This window comes from Prionailurus bengalensis, chromosome D4 (assembly GCF_016509475.1).
Source record: "Prionailurus bengalensis isolate Pbe53 chromosome D4, Fcat_Pben_1.1_paternal_pri, whole genome shotgun sequence".
In the NCBI taxonomy this organism is placed as follows: Eukaryota; Metazoa; Chordata; class Mammalia; order Carnivora; family Felidae; genus Prionailurus; species Prionailurus bengalensis.
The window spans coordinates 90,598,697-90,620,853 of NC_057359.1; the positions used below are offsets into that span (position 1 = coordinate 90,598,697).

Sequence of the window (22,157 nt, forward strand, 5' to 3'; positions counted from 1 at the left end):
ACCTTGACACGATGCCACACCCATCAGCAGCCAGGTTAGTCCCCGTTCCTGCAGGGTCTGGTTTTTTGCAGCAAGAGGCTTTTCGGGGTAACACAGCAGGCCCCCGGTGAAGGTTTACTCTGGATGTTTTCTGCTAATTTGCGACACATAGGCAACCCCTGCCTCTCTCCTTCCTCCGCTTCTCCCCTCCTTGATGTCTAGAATCAGATCTCTAGAATTGCAGCTGTGGTGAGAACCAGAGACTGAAACACAGTCTCAAGGAGAACGAGATCTTGAGAGGATTCTTGTTTACGTTACCGCACTTGACATTTTCCCAAAATGTACACCTCGCCTCTCAGACTCATTAAATGTCCTATGCTGCTGATGTACTCCCTTCGAGCAACTCGCACTGCATTTCCTGCACTTTCCACTCATTTTCCCAGAAATACTTGGTAAATATTACCCGTGTTTGCTATGGATGTGGCCCCCGACGAGCGGGCTTCCTTGAGTTGCAGTGAGGGTCTTTGGCAGCTTCTCGGGAGAGGCCCGGCCGCCGTGCCAAACGGCCATCCGTGCGTCGGGCAAGTGGCCCTGGTGCACACTTCTGGAACCTGCCAAAAGGCCCCAGACTGACGGCCAGGTGAGCACACGGGTGAGAGAGGCAGAAACAGCCTTTTTCCTCCAGGGCCAGGACGTGCTGGTTACGCTCTTGACCAAAGGACCAAAAACCTTATTTGAGAGATTCACGTTTCCCTGAATTTGTCCCTTCCCGCACCTTCCAGCCTTTCTACCCCAGGCCCGAGGAAAGACCAGAAAAGGGCATTCGCCCTAGAGAGAACATCTGGCATGAACGAGAAGTTGATGCAGCTCATCCCTTCTCTTCCCCCTGCTTACACCTGCTGTGGCTCCCCAGTGCTCGGAGGATAAGAGCAGTCCCCTCCCCCAAGGCCAGCAGTCCCTTTTAGTCCCTGACTCCTGACTCCCTCCCCGGTGACTCTCCCCCAGCTCTTCACCTCCCCTTGAGTCTGCCGGTCCCTCCTTCCAGAAAGCCCCTCCCCCACACCTTGCCTGGGGCAAGACTTTCCATTCAACCTTCAGGGGCCCCAGTGGAATGGCCCCAGGGGTTGCTGCCAGGTTGGGTTACTTCATGTCATCGTCATTGGCTGTCCTCTTGTGATGTCTGCCTCTCCCAAAAGACACTGGAAGTCTTTTCCATGAGGAAAAAGACTTTTCCAGGAGGGAAAAGGCCACGCCCACCTCATTTCCCCCCCATGATTAACACAGTGCCCAGCACACAGTAGGTGTGGAATGATAAATAGACCGGAGGCTTCTTTTTCCAAAAGCTCCACTGCAACTCACCAAACATGTTAAAAGCAACTTGCCCAGACTCTGGGGAGCCCCGGCGGGAGAGAGGAGAGAACTCAGGCTTGAGGGGCACGCAAACCTAGGGTCTCAGCCCTGCCCTCAGGTGCCGCCGACCGACCTCAGTTGGTCACTCGACCTCTCCAAGGGTCAGCTTGCTCACCTGACAAAAAAGGATGACAGGATCTGTCCCCACGGGGTTCACGGTGCACACAAATTTCCAGGCACGTGGCAGCCACTCAGAGATGGTGGCTGACACGTTTCGGTTCGGGAGATGTATGTTGGGAAGTAAAACATACTGAATGTGTCCACGTGTCCCCCGTGGTCACGGTGTTCTGAGAACAGACTGCTGGCCGGCGATGCAGGAGGCCGGCTTCAAACGAGCCTTGAGACTTAAAGACAGAGACCTCGGGAGAGGCTCAGGAAAGCTCCGAGAGTCATAACGTCAGGGCTTGTCCCCCAGGCTACAGATCCCTGTTTACACAGGGTATGTTGGCTCTCACCGCATGGCCCCGCGAGGATTTCGGGTGCGGGGAGCCAGCACTCTGATCACCGTGTGAGCAAATAATGCATCTGTTCTCTGATCTGGGAAACCAGTGCCTTGTTTCAGGATAAATATAGATTAAGCACAAAACGGGTTAAGAATCTGCCACACAGCTTTCCAATCCTAAATATTTACGAGTGTTTTCACCTAAATAAGAAACTAATGCAGAAATAAGCCCTTCCCAGCGATCTGTCCAGTGGATAGTTACGGAGCATCCGCGCTGTGCCAGGCACTGTGTTGGCCACTATAATACACGGCAAGCAAGGATCCAGGGGCCCTGCCCTCCCAACGTTTACATTCTAGAGAGGGAGACAGCGCACAGATACATAACCACCGCGGAGAATCATAAGTACGATGAAGAAAACAAAGCAAGTGATGGGAGCCGGCTGGTTTGGGTCCAGAATGGCCTCTGGGCAGGTCACATCTGGCTGAGGTCCCACTGGGAGTCCAAGTGCACAAAGACCCAGAGAGTATGTTGTAGGAAGACAGGATGGCAAGGGCCCGGGCCCTGAGGCTGGAACGATCTGGACGCATTCAAGTTTCAGAGAAAGGGCCCATGGGGCTGGAGCTGAGTGGTACGCGGGAAGTGAGAGCAGACAGGCCCACGAGGCCTTCAGAGGGGAAGGGGATCTGGGCCACACACGGGCCATCTTGGGAACAATCGTGCATTTGCCTTCATTTAGTCAACGAACCCATGGGAGTTAATCTCAGGATCCTGGACTTGGCCACATTTGCACAGAGACCGGCCATCTTGTGGTATCCGCCAGTGGAGTCCCCAGTCGGGGTCCCCATGCCCCAAGGATGTGGCTAATGAAAAGCACGATTTTCTAAGTGGTCACTGCAAGGCTCCGAAGAGCAAAAATGGACGTCATATAAAGTCCGCGAAGAGCCTGGGCTGAGGACCCTGAATGAAAATCGCCAGCTAACAGCTCCAGCTTTGTAAGCCTCTAGAGAGGAAACATCTTTTGCTGAGCCCCCAAGCACGGAGCCCTTTAAGTCTGTGGGAATCTGGGCAGCCGGGAGGCACCACAAGCCTCCGGCAGTTCCCTGTCAGAGTCCGGCTGCGGTGAGAGGGGCCCTTGGCTTCCCTCTCCTAGTCCTGATTCCGCCCCAACCTGCTGTGACACTCTGAACCTCAGTCTCTTCTGCAGACTGGGAAGGCGGATGGGCTGTGCTCAGGGTGGGGTGGGGGAGATGTAAGGAGGATTTGTGATACGGCTGCCTTTTTTTTTTTAATGTTTATTTATTTTTGAGACAGAGAGAGACAGAGCATGAACGGGGGAGGGGCAGAGAGAGAGGGAGACACAGAATCCGAAGCGGGCTCCAGGCTCTGAGCTGTCGGCACAGAGCCCGACGCGGGGCTCGAACTCACAGACCGCGAGATCATGACTTGTGCGGGTCGGTTGGACGCTTAATTGACTGAGCCATCCCCTGGGTGCCCCTAGCTGTCTTTTAAAAATATTTATTTATTTTAAGAGAGAGAGAGAGAGAGAGAGGGAGAAGGGGAGGAGCAGAGAGAGAGGGAGACTCTGCAGGAGAGCAGAGAGCATAAAGTGAGGCTTGAACTCACGAACCATGAGATCATGGCCTGAGCTGAGCTGAAGTCAGACGCTTTAACTGACTGAGCCACCCAGGTGCCCCGGTACAGCCGCTTTTATAAGCATTCCTTAGAATAAAACCCAGAAAACTCCCCTTTTAGTTGCCCTGGATCAAGTGTGAGCTGACAGCACAGGGGTCCAGTGCACTCTTGCTTGGCAGTGATGGGACCTCCCTGAACCTCAGTGTTCTCTTCAGTGGCACCTGCCTCACTGGATGTTGTGGGACCGGCAGATGACTCATTAAAGCTGCCAGATCTGGGGCGCCTGGGGGGCTCACTCGGTTGAGCGTCCGACTTCGGCTTAGGTCATGATCTCGCAGTTCGTGGGTTTGAGCCCCGCGTCGGGCTCGGTGCTGACGGCTCAGAGCCTGGAGCCTGCTTCTGATGCTGTGTCTCCCTCTCTCTCTGCCCCTCCCCTGCTCGTGCTCTGTCTCTCTGTCTCTCAAAACTAAATAAAAATGAAAAAAAAATTTTTTTCAAATAATAAAAAATAAAGAAGCCAGATCTGTTAGAGGTCTTCTGAAGGGCCGTGTGGGTGTATTTTTAGACGCTTCCCCAAGTTTATCCAGATTCCCAACAGATGGGCTACGATGAAGCCATTGGGAAGAGTACGTGACCCTTAAATGTCAAACTTTTTGGATTAAATCTCCCCTGAGCTTAACCCTGACTTTAGGAGAGTGCTGTAGGTTTGACACAGGCTTGCCCATGGAGAAGGGGCTCCACTAGGTAATGAGCCTGCTGGCCAGTGACACGCCGGGTGCATTCAGGCCTCGGCTGTTGGGGGTGAGGGCTGGACCGGGCCAACCTTTGCCGACTGGTTTCTCCAACGGTCAGGCCCTGTCAGAAAGCAAGCTGTGCTCCAGGGAGGACTGAGCTGCTCACCTGCAGCCTTATCGGGGTGGCGGGGGCTGCTCGTGAGGCTCGGAGACCTGGAGGGAAGGCCCTGGAAGGTCATCCCCTTGACCTCTCTCATTTCAAAGTTGAAAAACTAAGGCCCAAAAGGGTTGTGGCTTAAGTGACCTCAGCTGGAGAGAAGCCTGACTCCAGGGAACAATGGAAGACGGGATGGAAACACAAAGAGACTCCTTTGGAGGGGGGTGGGGGGGGTTGCAAAGATTTCTAGAGGGAATTTCCCAATTGGTGTTAGAAGTTCAGATGTAGGGGCACCTGGGTGGCTCAGTCAGTTAAGCATCTGACTCTTGATTTTGGGTCAGGTCATGATCCCAGGGTCCTGGTACCGAGTCCTGCATTGGGCTCTGCACTGAACGTGGGCCTGCGTGAGATTCTCTCTCTCTCTCCCTCTGCCCCTCCCCTACCTGCACCCGCTCTCTCTCTCTAAAATAAAATTAAAAAATCCTTAAAAAAAAAAAGTTAAAACGTACATGCCTTTCGACCTAGTGATCTCATTTACAAGAACTCACACCTAACATATAATAGCACAGGCAGGAAAAGACATGCGCCCCAAGGTGTCCATCTGAGCGTCATTTCCAGTGGTGAAGATCAGATGCGATCTACGATGACCTCAGCAGAAGGCGGGTCAAATAAAGGATGGCCTGTCCATGCCACGGGAGGTTATGCCACCTTCAAAAACCGCTTATGTTCAACTAACTTGGAAAGAGGGCTCTGGCAGAAATCAGGGGGGAAGCAAGTCAACAAACGGCTTGTACGACGCGGTCTAATTGAAATACATGTTGGGGCGCGTGGGTGGCTCAGTCGGTTGAGCATCCGACTTCGGCTCAGGTCATGATCTCATCGGCTGATGAGTTCGAGCCCCGCGTCGGGCTCTGTGCTGACAGCTCGGAGCCCGGAGCCTGCTTCCGATTCTGTGTCTCCCTCTCTCGCTGCCCCTCCCCTGCTCGTGCTGTGTCTCAAAAATAAACAAACATTAAAAAAAAATACACGTAGACTGTGTATACACACAGCATACACACACACTCGTGCACGCACACACAACAGAGTGGAGGGTCCCTCTTATGCCCTGTGAATCAGACCCAACCCCGCACAGAGCTCAGGGCCGTGAGGTCAAGAGAGGCAGGGACACAAGCTGGTATCCCGGCTGGAAAGGCACAAGGACACGGGAGACACGGGAGGTGGGGCTCCAAGGGGTGGAAGGCGCATGTTTCCGGGAAGAAGGTGAACCACACGCTGACCCTGACTTTGAGCCAAAACCAAAACCAAAACAAGCCCCTCGCCGCAGGAGTCAGGGAAACACAGACCCTCAAATGAGCATTTCTCCTCCTCCGTGACTTTGAACCGCTAATTACTGGTGCATGTTTGCTGCCTCGGGCCCCACCTTCACGCCACCCTTGAAAAGCAGGAACCCCGGTAAAGTCAGGCGCTGTGTCTGGCACGTGGTAGGCACTGAGCAAACACACGTTTTGAATGAATAAGTGAAGGAACGATGAACGAACGAGCGAGTGAATAGCCCCGTTTCCCAAACTGGAAGGCTCTTTGGTTCCTTAGGTGTTTGTGGCGGAGCTATGGATTGTCCTTCCACGCACGGAACCGGGTCCCGAGGCAACGGAAGGCCACCACGGGCAGGCTCTCAGCGACCCCTTCAGCAGCTACACCACGACCCAGACGCGGATTCACGAGAATGCGTGCTGATGTCTGGGATGCGCTTCAAAATAAAACCCTGTTTTGGGGAGGTGGCGGGACGGGCGGGGGGGGGGGAGGGGGTTGGGGGTCTGTGGGGTGGATTCAGACACAACAAGGCAGCACGAGCTCGAGTGGGTCCCCGGTACGGGGGTGGGTCCCCATGGCTCCGTTCTTTTCTTCTCCACTTTTTATGTATGTTTGAAGGCTTCCACTTAAAAAGCGGGGTTTTGTTTAAAGGAAATTATTTAAATGCCTACAGGAGGCTGAAAAGGCCACCGTGAGAGGCTGCTGGAAAGGGACAAAGGACACAGTCTCCCCGGAAGGCCATACTTGACCCCATTAGTGGCTCTCGCTTAGGGGGGCCTAGGGGTGCGGGGGGGAGCCTCCCTCCTCCTGCTCCTGGAGGCTCTGCCCAGAAGCACGGCAGCAGGCTACGTGCCCAGATCTGCCCTTCTGGGGTAATCTGGGAAGGTTGCTCAGACCACCCCCCCTCCCCCGTCAGCCTCTGTCCCTCGCTTTGCGGGGAGGGGGGCTGCGAGGTCGTCTCCCAGCACCAGCAGACCCACATAACACGGAGGGTCTCCTCCACGGAGATGGCCCGCTCCCCCAGAGGGGGCCGGGAAACCTGAAACGAAACACGGCCACCCCTGGGCCTCTGGATGCTGCCTCCCAGGCCTCCCACCTGAGCATCCCTCCTGGCACGCTGGGCAGTCCGGGGGTGAGGGGTGAAGCCCGCAGACCCCGCCTCCAGCGCCTTTCCCCAGGCCCACCCCTGCGGCCCCCTACCAGGGATTCAGCTCCGCACCTTTGTTTCGACGCTGCCTTTTTTTTTTTTTCCTGAAGGCTATCGACTCACTTCCCCAACCCCACATGGTCTGACCAGCCAGTTCAGCAAAAACACAGCTTTTCGTAACAGAGCTCGCTGGCTGTGTTCTGCTGAAAGTTTAAAGGCTCCTTGATAATGCTGTCCATTTACCCTTTTCCCTCCTCTCAGATAGAGATTTTCAGCGCAGCCTAAAGTCTTTCTCCATTGAGTCAGGTGCCTCAGGCTTGATTTCCAGACTTGGCAGTTAACATCTTACCCTGCGTATAAGCTACTGCCGAGGGCTACCTCTCCGGAATGTCCTGTCAACCCTGAATTTAGCAAAGTGCAAGATACGAATATCCCATTATTTCATAAGGCCACACCACCTGGTTTCAGGGTGTGTGTGTGTGTGTGTGTGTGTGTGTGTGTGTTTCCTGAAGATCTTCCATAAAAGATGGCAGTTCTCACATTGACCTCGAGGTTATTAAAATCTCAATCCGTTTATTCCCTGCCGGCTGGGTTTGCTTGGCACAGGGGTTGTGGGGAGCCGTGGTCACAGGCGAGAGGCTCCTAGGCCCCGAAGGGATCCTACCTCGTTCCCTCCCCACCCCCCCACCCCCCAGCTCTACCCAGGACACCGGGCCCACCCTCTGTCTTGAAGGGAAGGCTAATTCCTGTTAAAAAAAAAACCCAGCCCAGGTCAAGTTCCCTCTTGCACCTCAATCCTGCAAGGAGAAAGTAGCAATTGAACGGGCCCCCATGAGATGCAGGTACGGACTCTTCCTCCCCGGCCACAGATGTGACGTCTGTCACCCTCAGTCAAGTCCCGCTCAGAGAGCTGCTGAGTGGGAGTCAGGGAGGAGCCGGGGAGAGCACCGAGGCCGGCTGGAGATTCTCCAGTGGAAACGGGAGCCCAGGGGACCGAAGGGCCTGGCTCCTTGCCCAGCTCGGAGCGTTCCTGCGGCACCACACTGCCGCCTGCTGTCCCGTCCTCGCATCCGCTCTCGCTGGCCGGTTAGCGTCCCTGCCCTGGGACTCGGCTGGCAGGGGTAGGCACGAGGAGCGTAGGGCTGCCGGGCTGGGCCCCACAAGGCTCGAGTGGAACGAAGGACACCGTTCCCGCAGTCAGTGCTTTTAAGGTGATAAACACCAAGGCCGATGGCTATGCCCCTAATAAGTTTGACCCTCCTCCCCGGCCGGGGCAGGTCAGAACACTGCTGAGGGGGCCTGGGTGGCTCAGTGCCTAAGCGTTCGACTCTTGATCTCGGCTCAGGTCATGATCTCACAGTTCGTGTCTGAGCCCTGCGTTGGGCTCCGCGCTGACAGGGCAGAGCCTGCTTGGGATTCTGTCTCCCTCCCTCTCTCTCTCTCTCTGCCCCTCCCTTGCTCAAGCTCTCTCTCTCTCTCTCTCTCTCTCTCTGCCCCTCCCTGTTCTCTCTCTCTCTCTCCCTCAAAAATAAATAAACTTTAAAAAAAAAAGAAAGGGCTGAGTACCTCATCACTCACCCTACACGCTACGGGCACACAACACACCCTTACACCCACGCTCAGAAACCCATGTCTGCGTGCCACACACACCCCTACACACGCACCCTACACACAGACACCTGCATGGACACACGGTGCACACGATCCTAGGCCGGCACTCACCTGTAACAGCCCTACAACCCACTCCACCCGCCTACGACACCCCCGCCCCTACGCTATACACATACATTACCCCCTCCCACGTGCACGCCATGCACGCTGCACCCGCCCCTACGACGCGTGGTCTGTACCCCGCACCTGTCTACACGCGGCCCGGCACACAGCACCTATCCCTCGCCCCCGCGCACCCTACAGCTACCCCGCGGCCTCCCTCCTTCCTCAGGCCCCCCTGAAATCGAGGTGAAGGGGACATCTGGCGATCCGTCGGCATCCTCGGAAAACTCCGCGTGCGCCTCTGGTCCCCCCCCCCCCCACATCCCGACACGGCCCCCGGGGCCCCCTGGCTGCTGCTGGAGGCCGGAGGCAGAGTCGCGGAGAAGGGCAGGGCTGCGAAGGAGAGAGGAGAGCTGCTTTTCTGTTTCTCGTTTCCTCCTCAGACGGAGGCTTGAAGGAAACGGGCCCCTGCCCCAGGACATCACCATCCCTGTGGTTCAGCAGAAGCCAAACCCCTACCAGTCTGGGGGGACTGTCGCCCCCCAGATGGTACTGATTCCAGGCGGCGGAGGCCTGCGCGGGCAGGAATCTCGAGTGGGCCCTGCAGGGCCCGCCGAGCCAGAAGCTGGGGGCAGGTGTTCCGTTCGTGATGCTGTTTGTTTATTATTTACTGCCACCTGCTGGCCCACCATGGGAGCTGCGCCCCAAGCGAGCATTTAACAAGCTCAAGAGGACGTTTCCGAATCGGGTCTGGGAGAAGACGAAGAGACACCTGCAAATCCTTCCGCGGGGGGCAGGCCCGCCGGGTAGTTTGCCTCCTCGGTAAACTCGGGTCACTTACTCCAGACAAGCTCCTGTCTTGGTGGGTCTGGGTTTCTCGGGCCCAGGATGGCTCCAAAAGTCCGTATGCTAACGTCTACGCTACTCAACGACAGCACTTAAAATCGCTGGGCAGACGGTGGTGCCAGGAAATAACAATTCTTTCAATATTGGACTTCTTTTTTTTTTTTTTTCAAGTCCAGAAAAGTACATTAGCCCTGGGGCTCTTGCCAATTAGGAGGATATTCCGCACTGCTCCTCCCTTGAAGGGCGGCTGCCCCCTTTCTATCACTTTCCATCAGCCCCCTCTCTGCCTGTCTACTCGGGCGAAGACCAAAGACAAGACGGGGGTGCCCACACCCCACGGGCGCGTCACAGCTGGGAGGCACGGCCTCCCACAGTGGACACTCAGTTTGTCTACCGAAGTGGAAGATGAGAAAAAAAAAAAGCCCATTTGAAAATAGACATTCTTCCACAAATAAATGCCGCCTCCCCCGGCAAACTAATTACACTTTTAGTAAAAATGCTCACTCGGGCCCGCTGTGTCTAACAATTTGATAGCTCGCCGTTCTTATCTCAACACACACCCTTACGTCTTTCGGTGGAAGATGCAAGTTACCCCGGGAAAGAAGATGCACGCGGACCGGGCTGTTCTAAAGTGCAGGGTGCTCACATCGCTGTCCCCTGCAGGGGAAGGCGCTTAAGGAACACGCTTTTCCTTCCGCTGCAATGGAGCCGGGGCTCTGGACCGGCTACTCCCCCCACATCCCACGGGCGGTGACAACGCCATCGCCCACGTGACCTGTGACAGCAACACGAGCAGCTAGGGGGAAACCAGGGAACAACCACAGGCCCGCTCTTCTGGGATGGAGAAGACAGGGTGGCACGTTTCCTTAAGAAGCACGTGTGCTCTCGTGCTTAGGCTGAGCTCAGCTCTCTTCTAAGCTTGTATCTGTTCCCATACAAGTGCTAATTCACGTAACCTTCACGACGGCCCCATTTCACAGATTGGGAAACCGAAGCACAGAGAGAGGACGTAACCTGCCCAAGGCCACACAGCTGATAGCTGACGGATCCCAGGCGATCTGGCTCTGGGGGCCACTTGCTCATCTCTGTGCTCCCCACCTGCGTTTCAGGGGAGGGAACAGCATGCATTCTGCCCCCCACGCTGCACTTCTCCCGCAGTGTGTGCCCCTGGGTGAGTCCTTTTACCTCCCAACTGGGGTTTCTTCCTCTTCAAAGGAGGACTGGACTGTCAGGGCTCTGGGCTATCTGCCAGCCCCCACGTGGCATGTGAAGTCATGCCGCTGCCCCGATCCTGAGCATCTAGGAGGCGGTCTGCCTGCCGCACGCAGTCCCAGGACGCAGTCGATCCCGACTAACAGAAACGCTCAACTCAAGCCTCCCCTCCGGTGGTTGGCGAGGGATGCCCCCTCCTCCCATCGAGAGGCGGGGGCCTAATGCTCTCCTCGTGAACCCGGGCTGGTCGTATTGACCAGCCTGATGAACAGAACCAGCTGGAAGCTTGTTCTGAGACCTCTGAGGCTGGGTCACAAGAAGCCCTGTAGCTCACATCATCCTCCACCCCAACCCGGACTCCCCGGAATGCTCGTTCTAGGGGAAGCCGGTCACCTCATAAGAGGGCTGACCAATCCGAGGCCGCCGTGCTGGGAGGAAGCCCAGGCTAGCCGTGCGAAGAGGCTGCATGGACACAGATGCCCGATCAGCCCCCGGTGGTCCCAGGCACCAGGCACGGGATTGAGGACTCTCGGACACAGAAGCCCCAGCCGACGCAGGAAAAGAGCCAAGGAACCAAGCTGACACCAGAACTGAGAACCAGACATAGGGCTTGGGGATGAGCCGGCCTAGCGAGCTCCAGCCACCGAAGCCGTGCCAGCTAAGGTCCAAGTCAGCACGGAATGGAGTCCAACCCTCCCTGCCACGCCCAGCCGGAAATCCTCATCCACGAAATCAAACGCGTAATCAAACAGTCTTCATTTTATGCCATTAAATTGTCAGGCAGCTGCAGTAGGTAACTGGGGCACCAGGCGTGTGACAAACGGGGCCTTCGCCAGTTCCTGGTCACCACAGGGACCGAAGCGGGCAGCACCATGGGAAAAGAATGTCGAAACCCACACGTGAAACGTACACACGTACCCCACGGATCCTGCTCCTACTCCCACTGCTTCCAGTACGAAGACGATGATGCTAACACGAATCAGCTATTATAACGGCCTGTGGCGTCAGGTGCACTGTGCTAAACGTTTTACAGACGCAATTTCATTTTACACACCTCACAACCCGATGCCTTCGATACTGTGGCCAGCTCGCCCTGCAGATGAGGGAACTGGCTCTGGGTGGCCTGGCCAAGGTCACACAGCTGGGAAGCGACAGAATCTGAACCGGGGTCACGCAGCGTAAGTCCAGAGCCCTATCCTGTAGCCGCTCCCCCGACCGTCCAGGAGTGACTGCTGCTGGCCACCTCTCCGGAAACTGCTCAGGCTGCCTGCTGCCTTCTGTCCCCTGTCCCCGCCTTGTTCCTCTAGACGAACGGGGTCTCTCCTAAATGGAAGTGCAGGCAGAGAAGCTTCTGGGTCCCAGATGCCGCGAGGCGGGCCTCCCCGGTATTGCCCCACTATGCCGTGCCGGACCAATTGCTGGGTGCCCCCTCATTCATTCATTCATTCATTCATCCATCCATCCATTCATTCATTCATAGACATGAGCTCCCGCTGTGAGCCAGGCTGGTGCTGGGGACCGAGGAGCAGACCACTGGCTGGGCACAGCCTCAGCAAAAATGTGCAGTGTGCGGTGTTGCAAGGGCAGACACTGGGGGAGGGAGAGGTCCCTTACCCCCCCCCATAACCCAGCCTTGAGCAAAAGGCAGGGGCGTGAGATCAGATCTCACCAGCAGTCAAGATCACAGGTAAATCAATGTGTGCATTCAAGGTCTGAGGTGGGAGGTGAGGAGAAAGGGGTCTCTCCCCTCCCCTGCCACCTCCCCTGCATCCCCTACTCATCCATCACCTCTCACCCTCCGCCCCTCTGCCCCCACCCCACCAGTCCCGTCTCTACCCCCAGCCAGCGTCCACCCACCGCCCTTCTGCCCCCTCATCAGCAGAGCAGGTAGGCAGGTGCAGGGCTGGAGCTGTGGGCCCGGTGCTTCCCTCATCTATCACGGCGGTGCCAAGCTCCCTACGGGGATGCCTCAGCCCACCTTCTGGCTGGCAAATCCCCACAAGCCTCCTGTCCCTGATCTGTTTCGGGGGATGCGGCAACTGTCCCAAGTGGGGGCCCCACAGAGAGTCACTGGGGGCAGCCGCCCCCCTGGACACCTCAGGCCCCACTCAGCCCAAGGAGAAAGCAGCTGGTGTCAGCTCCCCATCGAGGACATTCCGAGAGGGAAAGGGGCTTCGAGCTGCACCTGCCTCGGGGGTGTGAGCGGCCGCCCGGACGGCTGTACCGGGAGGCCTCCTGGCTGGAGAAGGCTGGGGCCTCCGGGTCTGGCCTGTCGCAGACGATTTCACAGCTGAGTGGGTTGGAAGCCACCGGGGCTGCCCAAGGAGGGGAAACGCTTCCAGAAGCTCTAGTCAGAGTGAGAAGGGCAGCATGCACTTCTGGGCTCACCTTAGACTTCGCAGAAATGTCTGGGTTTTGTCTCGTTTCATTTTGTAATCAGGATGCCAGGCACATAGCAGGCACTGGCTGGCCCTGCAGTCCAGCACACAGGCCAGCGGCTGTCCCGCTTCGGTGACACAGCTGGGGGGGGGGGTAAGACTGGCACTAGACGAGCCCCACTCTTGGTGGGGAGAGAGGTTTCGCCGAACGGATGCACGAACGGGTCGAGGGTCCCTCACTGCCTCAGTTTCCCCACTGGACTGGCCATAGAACGAAAAGCTTTTTCACATTTAGGTGACAAACCTTTCGATGATGTCCTGGCAAAGCATCATTTTAATGACGTGGAGAGCCAATGCACACTCCTGCGATGAAAAGCTAGTTTAAACAAAAAAAGAAAAAAGAAAACCAAACAGAGAGCCGGACCCTCTCGGGGCACGAACCTGTTGATAGACGGGGGCGCCGGCCCCCCTTTCTAGAACCGTCCTCACTGATGGGCCCTCTGGCCTCGGAATGCAACCTCCGCTTGGAGACCTGCTGTTCTGTTGGGCGATCTTGGCCCCGGCTCCCTCTCGGGCTGAGAAAGTCTCCTACCTAGTTTCCATAAGGAAATCTTTGTAGCGGTCCCAGCGGAAAAGTCAAAAGTTTGAATTGAAAAAAGGAGCTACTTCAAAAGCATTGTCAGACCGAGGTGAGGGTTCCTTTAAAATGCATAAATTACAGGGGGCGTCCATTAATCAACCTATTGGCAGCCCCCACGGTGGGAGCTCTGGGTGGGGGTGCGGGAGGGACGCGTGGGGACACATCCGGGGGAGGTGAAGTGAATAAGATACACGCTGAATAAGAGAGTAAATTAATGTGTTTATTACTTACTGCCTGGGCTGCGTGCATGTGTGTGTGTGTGTGTGTGTGTGTGTGTGTGTGTAGAAAAATGAAAGAAAAATGTAGAGTTTTTTTTTCAATAATAAAAAGGGAGTTGCACTGCGGGGCCCCTAAAGCTTGTGAAAAATTAAACTCGACGGATTCAAACTGTCCTATTTCCACTTCAAAAGAGATGAGGCGCTGAGCGCTTCCCAACTTGTCTTCAAACGCCCAGCACCCTAGAAAGTTTCTTTAAAAAAATAAAGGCTCCTGTTCCCCCAAGCACTGTACCGGTTACTGTGCCCACCGTCTCTTCCTCTTCTAATTATACCCCTGTGAGTCTATTAATCAACTGGTAAATTATTTAGAGAGCCGCGCGCTGTCTCGCGCTGGTACAAACACGCCGCGTGCAAAGCCCTCCTTGCAGCCGGGCAGAGGTCCCTCGGGCCTCCCCTCTGCGCCGAGGCGGGCGTGCAACCCGCCCGGCTACACCGAGCAAAACAAGCAATCCGGGCCCGCTTACCTCCTCAGACGGGAAGGTTTACTTTGTCTTTCAACTCGGCAAGTCCTTGCAAGTTTCTTAACAAAAGGGAAAAGCTGGTCTATTGTCGAATCTTTAGTGTGCATTTAGTGATGAGAATATTAATTCCCCCCTAAAAGGGGGCCGCAGTTCGGTGGGAGCTCTGATCCACGCACCCCCCCCCCCCCCCCGCCCGCCCCTCTTCCCCGAGGAGGCGGACCCGCGGAAGGTTCCCGCAAACACGTGCGATCGCGCCGGTTTGGCGCCGGTTTGGCTGGTGCTTGTGACGAGGTCTCGTCTCCAGAAGGGGTGATGAGCCTCGAATCGCCCCCAGACCTCCCGACTCCGCCAGGGTTCCGTTAGGCCTCCGTTAGGCCGGGACGGACCTTCTCCAGACGGCAACATTTGGGAAAGAGGAGGGCGGCGGGCGGGCGGGGGCGCAGGGATCACTCTCTAATGATGCGTCTTCCGCGGTCCGTTTCCCACGCGTCAGGACTGGCGCTCTTAGGGGAAAGTTATCACACCAATTAAATGGCTGTTTTCTCATCTGGAAGTCAGTGTACGTCTGGCGTGGGCACCAAGGAACCTGGGCCCTCTGGTAATTGAACTGCTTTAGCTGCTGGCGGGGGGAGGTGCCGCGGGGTGGATCGGTGATAGGGGCGACAGGAGTTAGGAGCCCACTGTAATCGGGCCACCAGGCTGGCTGGCAGGCGTCCTGTAAAAGACTAGAGGCTGCCTCCAATGCCCCCCCCCCCCCCCCCCCCCCCGGTGGGGACGCGCCGTCGCGGGCGGTCCCCCTGACCTGACAGTCCCACAACGTTCCCAGGGCAATGCGGTCGGATCAAGGCGAACAGCTCACACACTTAGAGCAAAGGCTGAAGCCAACAAGGACAAGATACGCCTTTGGCTGTTTTTAATACCTTCCCAGGGTAGCTGTTCTCTAGAGAAAGCCCAAGCGACGGCCGAGAAAGGAAACAATAACCGGAACCGGGTAGAAGGCCACCCTTGTGAACCAAAGAGACGGTGCTGTAGTGCTAATTAGACCCAGCAATCTGGAGTGAGGCTGTGTCCACCGCCAGCGGCCTGTGGACCGTACATCCTGGCTCACATACCCGAGGGAAGAGGTAAAAAGGAACCATGTGCAGACTTCTTTCTGATGGCAACGAGTGGAGGCCGGCGAGGAAGGCTGGCTTTCGCACTAGGTGCAAACTGGAGAGAACCAGACGTTCCGATGATGGGCAAAGACAGAATTGGGGCCTCCCTTGGAGACGCTCTGGGCCTCCAGTATTAAGAAACCCCACCTTCCACAAGACCCTTTGGTGGGCATGGAGCCCCAGGGAAGGGGCTGAGCACCTCATCTGGAGGCGGTGACCACCGGGAGTCACCAATGATCTAGGCAGAGTTGAGATCGAGTAGGTCCCACGCCTGACTTCGGGGGAAAAAAGCTCTGGCACGCACCGCCATCGGTCGTACCGGCAACAGAACCCATCGGCGCCAACCATCGAATTTTAAACGCTTTGTAAACAGCTGAGAACGGATTGCTCCCCCCTAAACCCGGACTAGTTTTCACTTGTTTCGCACGCACGTGAAAGTGACAGGAGCTTCCCGGCAGCTGAGCCTGCGTGATTTAAGGCCCGACCCCGGCGCCCGGCGCCTGGGATGGAGGTTGCCTGCATAAAGGAGGCTGCGTGCAGACCCTGGGGGATAAATTTGTGGTGTTGTGGCTGCAGCTAGAGTCGGAATGAGTTTAGGAGGTCAGACCCGTATATCTCAGAGTCCAGGCCACAGAAGCAGCAGCTCCCGAGCCTTCTGTCCGCGGTACGGTCGCCAAGAGCCTAGGATCAAGAGGTTTCGGACGAGCTCTGATAGGCCCCTGGGGTCCTCTGCCCAGTAAATGTGCAGAGATGGGAAAACAACACTTATTAATTTTGCTGCTGATTCAAAAGAAGGAGGTGTTGGCAGCACCTGTGAGGACAGAAGAGCACATAACCGAGTCTGCAGAGGTCACGCCTGGGACGTCACATCATGAGGCCCCGCGGGGGAGGGCGGGGGGGGACTAAGAGGAAGTGGCTCCACGGAGGGTGGGGGGGGGGGGAGACGGCATCTGGATCTACTCAGCCGCACTGGCGATGGCGGTGACGGTGACCACGAGGGTGGCGGGGAGGTGCCACGGTCGCAAAGCTGCCCGTCTCTGGGGCTTGGAGCGCCAAGGTGAGTGGAGAGAGGGCAAGAGGCTGTGACGGCGGGGGTCCCAGGGAGAGACGGGCGGGAGGGGTGGCGGGCAGGCCAGCAGCCAGGAGCACAGGGCAGGGTCCCCAGCGCAGGCAGTGTGGTACCCAGAAGGGCACCGTCTGGTATGCGGGGTGGTGGGGTGAGTTTCTACAGCAGGGCGGCTGCGGGGTAAGGTGCTCTGCCGGTGACATCTGCCGGTGACATCTGCCAGCTCTGCCCCAGGGTGATGAGGCCTCCGAGCCCTCGCAAGAGTCTCCGCCCCTTTAGCCGAGCTGGCTGAACCCTCTGGATTGCACACGTGTGGAGGAGTGGCCGGGCGCTCTCCGTGCTCCCAGGAATCGCTGCTGGCGCCCCGGGCAGAGACGTCTGAAAGGCGCCTAGGCTTTGAAGAGGGAAATTCGGATGCCTCGGCAGCCCCCAAGAGCAACGGAAGAGTGATTATTCTCGTTCTGCTGGAATTCTGCCGACGGGTCACGGTGTAAGGGGACGTGCCTCGCTGCTCTCAGCGTGGGGGGGACACCTCGGAGCCCAGGGCAGCACCCGGGAGAGGAACTCTGCTCCCCTGCTCTCGGTCTCACTCTTCCCCAGAGAGGAGACGCATTCGTTGGACCGGCTCCGTCCTCCCGGCTCCCGTCCTCCAGCTGGCCGGCCCTCGTCCCCACTGTGCCCTCCCCACTCCTGCCTGCACTCAGTCAGGCTCCCCCCGGGGTAGGTCTGAGGCCAGTCGCCCCGTCCCCACCGCCAGGGCTGGGCCATTTATCAGGAGGAGGCATCTCCACGGGCTCGGCCCCAGACCTGGATGGGGGAAACCGTGTCCGGAAGCCCAAATGTGCCCTCACGGCCCTGCCACGTTCTCCACCCGAGGCCCGCAGAGAACTCTGGGTCGGCCCCCCAGTGGGCTCAGAAGTCAGCCCCTGCAGTGATTTGCAGAGAAGCCAGGCTGCGGTCGGCTGAGCGGAGCTTCCGTGTTCAGTGTGACCTTCCCTTCAAATCCGAGTTCGGTCGGAATCGTTTACACTGTCTTCTTCCTGTTTCAGCCAGTGGCGAGCGGACGCCCGACCTGGTGGCTCCAGCCCTGCTCCCGTGCCCACCCGGGCGCGTGGCTGTGTCTGCGGCTTCCTCACGGCCCATAATGACACCCGGTTAGTGGCGATGCGTGTAAACCCTGTCCGTTATCCCTGCGAGATTGGGATTAGTGAAACGCCGGAATTTATTGCTTCCGTTGAGAACACACAGCAGTGGCTGCTGTTGTGTCTTCAATTCTGTAGCGAGTGCAGAAGCACAGAGCTGCACGTCCAGATCAACAGGGTGCAGAGGGGACAACGAAGGGCGGAGCCTTGACCACAGAGGCTGCCGGTCCCCCCGGCTTTACGGGGACAGGTGCCCTCAGTCTCTTTGGTGGTCACCAAAACTCCCCGAGACAAACAATAATTCTGCCTCTTGCCCACCACTGCAAACTGGGGGTTTGTTTTCAGTGGTCGGGGAGCGAGAGGTCTGACGGGGCACCAAGAGCTGGCTGTGAGGACGGAGGAAGGGCCTCTGGGAGCCCGAGCGGCGATGAAACAGACTCTCCCGGGAGCCTCCAGGGGGAATCGTGGCCCCATCATACCCTGGTTCCGGAATTCTGCCCTCTACAACTGCCCGGTAATAAATGCGTGTTGTTTAAAACCACTAAGCTTAGGGGCGCCAGGGTGGCTCAGTCGGTCAAGCGTCTGGCTTTGTCTCAGGTCATGATCTTGCGGTTCGCGAGTCGGAGCCCCGCGCCAGGCTCTGTGCTGACAGCTCAAAATAAAGAAATAAGCTTTAAAAATACACAAAGTGGGGGCGCCTGGGTGGCGCAGTCGGTTAAGCGTCCGACTTCAGCCAGGTCACGATCTCGCGGTCCGTGAGTTCGAGCCCCGCGTCGGGCTCTGGGCTGATGGCTCAGAGCCTGGAGCCTGCTTCCGATTCTGTGTCTCCCTCTCTCTCTGCCCCTCCCCCGTTCATGCTCTGTCTCTCTCTGTCCCAAAAATAAATAAACGTTGAAAAAATAAATAAATAAAAATACACAAAGTGATGTAAATTTGTTAATTCACTACGTTCGCCCACTTGCCCGGCAAATGTTCTCTAGGGTGCTAAGAACCAGCAGCACCCACCCCGGTGGATGGGACATGGCATTGCTGGAGGGAGACTGTGCCCGAGTGTGCCCGGCCCTCCACGGACCCGCCTGCCGCGTGCAGGTCGCTCTCCGACAGCCCGCCTGCCGGGCACGTGTGTGCGCGCCACATCCCGTGCGCCCACGGGAACCCTGCGACCCGGGGACTCCTGTCCCCAGCTCACCACTGAGGCCTCGGGCTCTGACGAGGGCTGCACGGCTCGCGGGGGCGGCTCGGGGGTCCAAACCAGACAGGGAGGTGCCAACGCTCACACTGGCTTGCAGTCCTGCCTGGAGCTTCCTGCCTCCGCTCGATTTATACCCCAGTGACGCAGGAATGAACGGACTCCCTCTCTGCGCAGATCACTGTGTCCAAAGGGTCTGACCGCACCTCACCTGACCCTCACCCTGGGGGACGGGGGCATCTTCTAAGTGGGGGGGGGCTTGGGAGAGCCATGCCAGGACGGAGTCACAGGTGTCCCCCCCAGCTGGCGGGTCAGGAGCAAACGGCCCATCTCCTGCGCTCCCCTCCACCTACTCTATCCGGAAGACGGTAGGGGACGGCAGTGAGCGCTCCGCCGGGAGGACGTCCTCGCCAACACACGCCCTCCCCCAAGTACGTGTTCACACACACTTGGGGGACGGCACAGAGGAACCACACCTGGTGCAGGGCAAGAAGATGTGGGTGCAGGGAATGCCCTGCCGCGGGGGAGGGGACACTGGGTCCGGAGGAGCTCAGACGTGAGGTGGCCACGTGGCCTCGCGGATCATCTTGGGCTCAGGAAATCGAGGCAGAATGATCTCAAAGATGCCCTTGCTGGGGGCTGACCGACAATGCTCTCAGACGGTACATCGCAGAAGGGTCTGGAAGGACGATGTGGCCCGGCCTCCCCCCTCGAAGCCCCCGAGGACCAGGGGCCGGTGGACCCTCGGATCTGCAAAGCTGTCTGAACCTTCTGGCTTTTGACTTCCGACTAAACCAGAATATTTGTCCGCAGTATTTCTGTATGGCCAGCAATAAAGGCTGTGGGCAGCTCCGTGGCTCTCAATCGTAAGTGTCAGCAGTTACGAAAAGCATCCGTTCTCGAGAAACAGAAACAGCCCAAACCTCCAGGAATAACACGTGGTGTCCACAACCCACCCCCCAGATCAGGACACGGCTGGAAGCCTGTGGGCCCTGCCGGTGAACGAACACAGAACCTCTGCTGTCAGGAAAGCCCAATTTCCATCTCGCAGCCACCTTTCCGGGGCTGAGCCCCCCCGCCCAGTGCTCATGAGCCCCACACGGAGCGACTTGCCCCCCCTGAGCCCATAAGGCTGTGGCAGTTGAGAGGAGTGTGACCTACCTGCCATCTTCTTTTGAAAATAGGGCCGGATGAGCTCGCCGACTTTTGACTTGTCTGCTACTGCCTCTTTCAACAGTTGCCCACAGTGGACTGGAGAAGAGAGGAACAGAAAGACACCCATGAAATTTTAAACAGAAGGAAGAATGAGAAAAAAAGAAGCCCCGGTGCCGCCTGCCAGGGGGGAAAAAAGGTCACTGAGAAAAAATATAAAAGGGTTTTTCTGAGGGTGGGGGTGTGTGTCCAAGTGAGAGCAAATATCAAAAAGGACCTGGGGAATAAAGAAGAAACCGAGGAGGACGGCTCGGAATGAAAAGGCATGTATCTGGCAGAGAACAGATTGAAAATGGACGGTGCAGGGGCGCCTGGGTGGCTCGGTCCGTTGAGCGTCTGACTTCAGCTCAGGACATGATCTCACAGTTCGTGGGTTCGAGCCCCGCGTCGGGCTCTGTGCTGACGGCTCAGAGCCTGGAGCCTGCTTTGGATCCTGTGTCTCCCTCTCTCTCTGCTCTCCCCCACTCACACTCTGTCTCTGTCTCTGTCTCTCTCTGTCTCTCTGTCTCTCTGTCTCTCTCTCTCTCTCTCTCCCCTCTCTCAAAAATAAATGAACATTAAAAAAAAAAAAAGGAAAAAAAAAAGAAAGCTATAAAACTGAGCCAAAGATGGGAAACCGTTCTTTTCAGGCATTAGACCGCCGACTTCGCAGGGCTGTGAACCCTGAGAGAAGGGAGACACCCAAGGGAGTCCCACCTTCACCCTGGATTTCTACTTACAAGCACTTTCCAGACCTTAGCACAGGAGAAAGGGAGCCAAACACAGCAGTGGGAAGCAAAGGCTGGACCGAGCGCTGGAATTGGGGGAACAGGGTGATGGGGAGAAGGAAGCCGTGCAGAGAAGGGCTTCAGAAATCCTCATGGGGACTCACTGGGGTCTTCGGTCAGTGCAAAGCAGCACCTATGGCAGGTGAGAACCTATCCCTACCCCAGGCCTGGCAGAGAAAAGCCCCTGGGACGTTGTGAGCCAAGGGAGAGGCAGGGAGACGCTGGTGCTCTGACAGCCAGAGCGAGAAACTGTGTGACCGTGCCCGGCGCCCAGTCACCTGAGGTTCTGGGTGCGGGGGTGGCAGGAGCCCACGAGCGTGCACACTTGGGGCTCACCTGAACAAAAACTAAAAGCCTCCACCGGATCAAGCTGATCCTGTAGTGAATTAACTGCCTATTAGCACTCAACTCTTTTTTTTTTTTAATTTATTTTATTTTATTTATTTTATTTTTTATTTTTTATTCTTTTTAATATGAAATTTATTGTCAGATTGATTTCCATACAACACCCAGTGCTCATCCCAACAGGTGCCCATCACCCACTTTCCCCTCCCTCCCACCCCCCCATTATTATTTTTTTTTTAGAGAGAGCTGGGGAGAGGGGCAGAGAGAGAATCCCAAGCAGACTCCTCACTTAGCACTGATGTGGGGCTCGATCCCATGAGCCAGGGATCACGACCTGAGCCAAACTCCAGAGTTGGACGCTCAACCGACTGAGCCCCGCCAGGCGTTCCTAGCACTCAACTTTTAACTTACTGTTCTTTTTAAATTTTTTTAATGTTTATTTATTTTTGAGAGCGAGAGAAAGTGAGCATGAGCGGGGGAGGGGCAAAGAGAGAGGGAGACACAGAATCCAAAGCAGGCTCCAGGCTCTGAGCGGTCAGCACAGAGCCCGACGCGGGGCTCGAAACCACAACCCGCGAGATCATGACCTGAGCCGAAGTCGGATGCTTAACCGGCTGAGCCACCCAGGCGCCCCTTAACTTACTGCTCTTAAAGCAGAACCACACAATCCAGACTCTCAGCAATTGAGAACCACAACGCCTAGCATCTAATGAAAAACTACTTGAGATGCAAAGATCCATCAATCAGGAAAGTGTGACCCCTACAAAGAGAGAAAACAGGCTATAGAATCAGATCAAGAGGTGACCTGGGTGTCAGAATAAGCACACGAGAACTGAAACCAACTCTCGTTGATATATTTACAATTGTAAAGGGAAAGACAGTTGAAATGGGCGAGCAGCTGGGGAATCTCAGCAGAGAAATGGAAACTATATAAAAGAACC

The 22,157-nt window shown here is 56.7% G+C and overlaps 1 protein-coding gene across 3 annotated transcripts in view; it reads right to left on the minus strand.

The window, feature by feature from the left end:
- The window catches only part of AK8 (adenylate kinase 8), a 128,092-nt gene that overhangs the window by 50,293 nt on the left and 55,642 nt on the right, over window positions 1-22,157 (minus strand). For all 3 annotated transcript variants that reach the window (XM_043567003.1, XM_043567002.1, XM_043567004.1), the window contains one exon: window positions 20,054-20,143. In XM_043567003.1, the coding sequence (XP_043422938.1) occupies window positions 20,054-20,143 (90 nt within the window). The remainder of the gene's footprint in view (window positions 1-20,053; window positions 20,144-22,157) is intronic.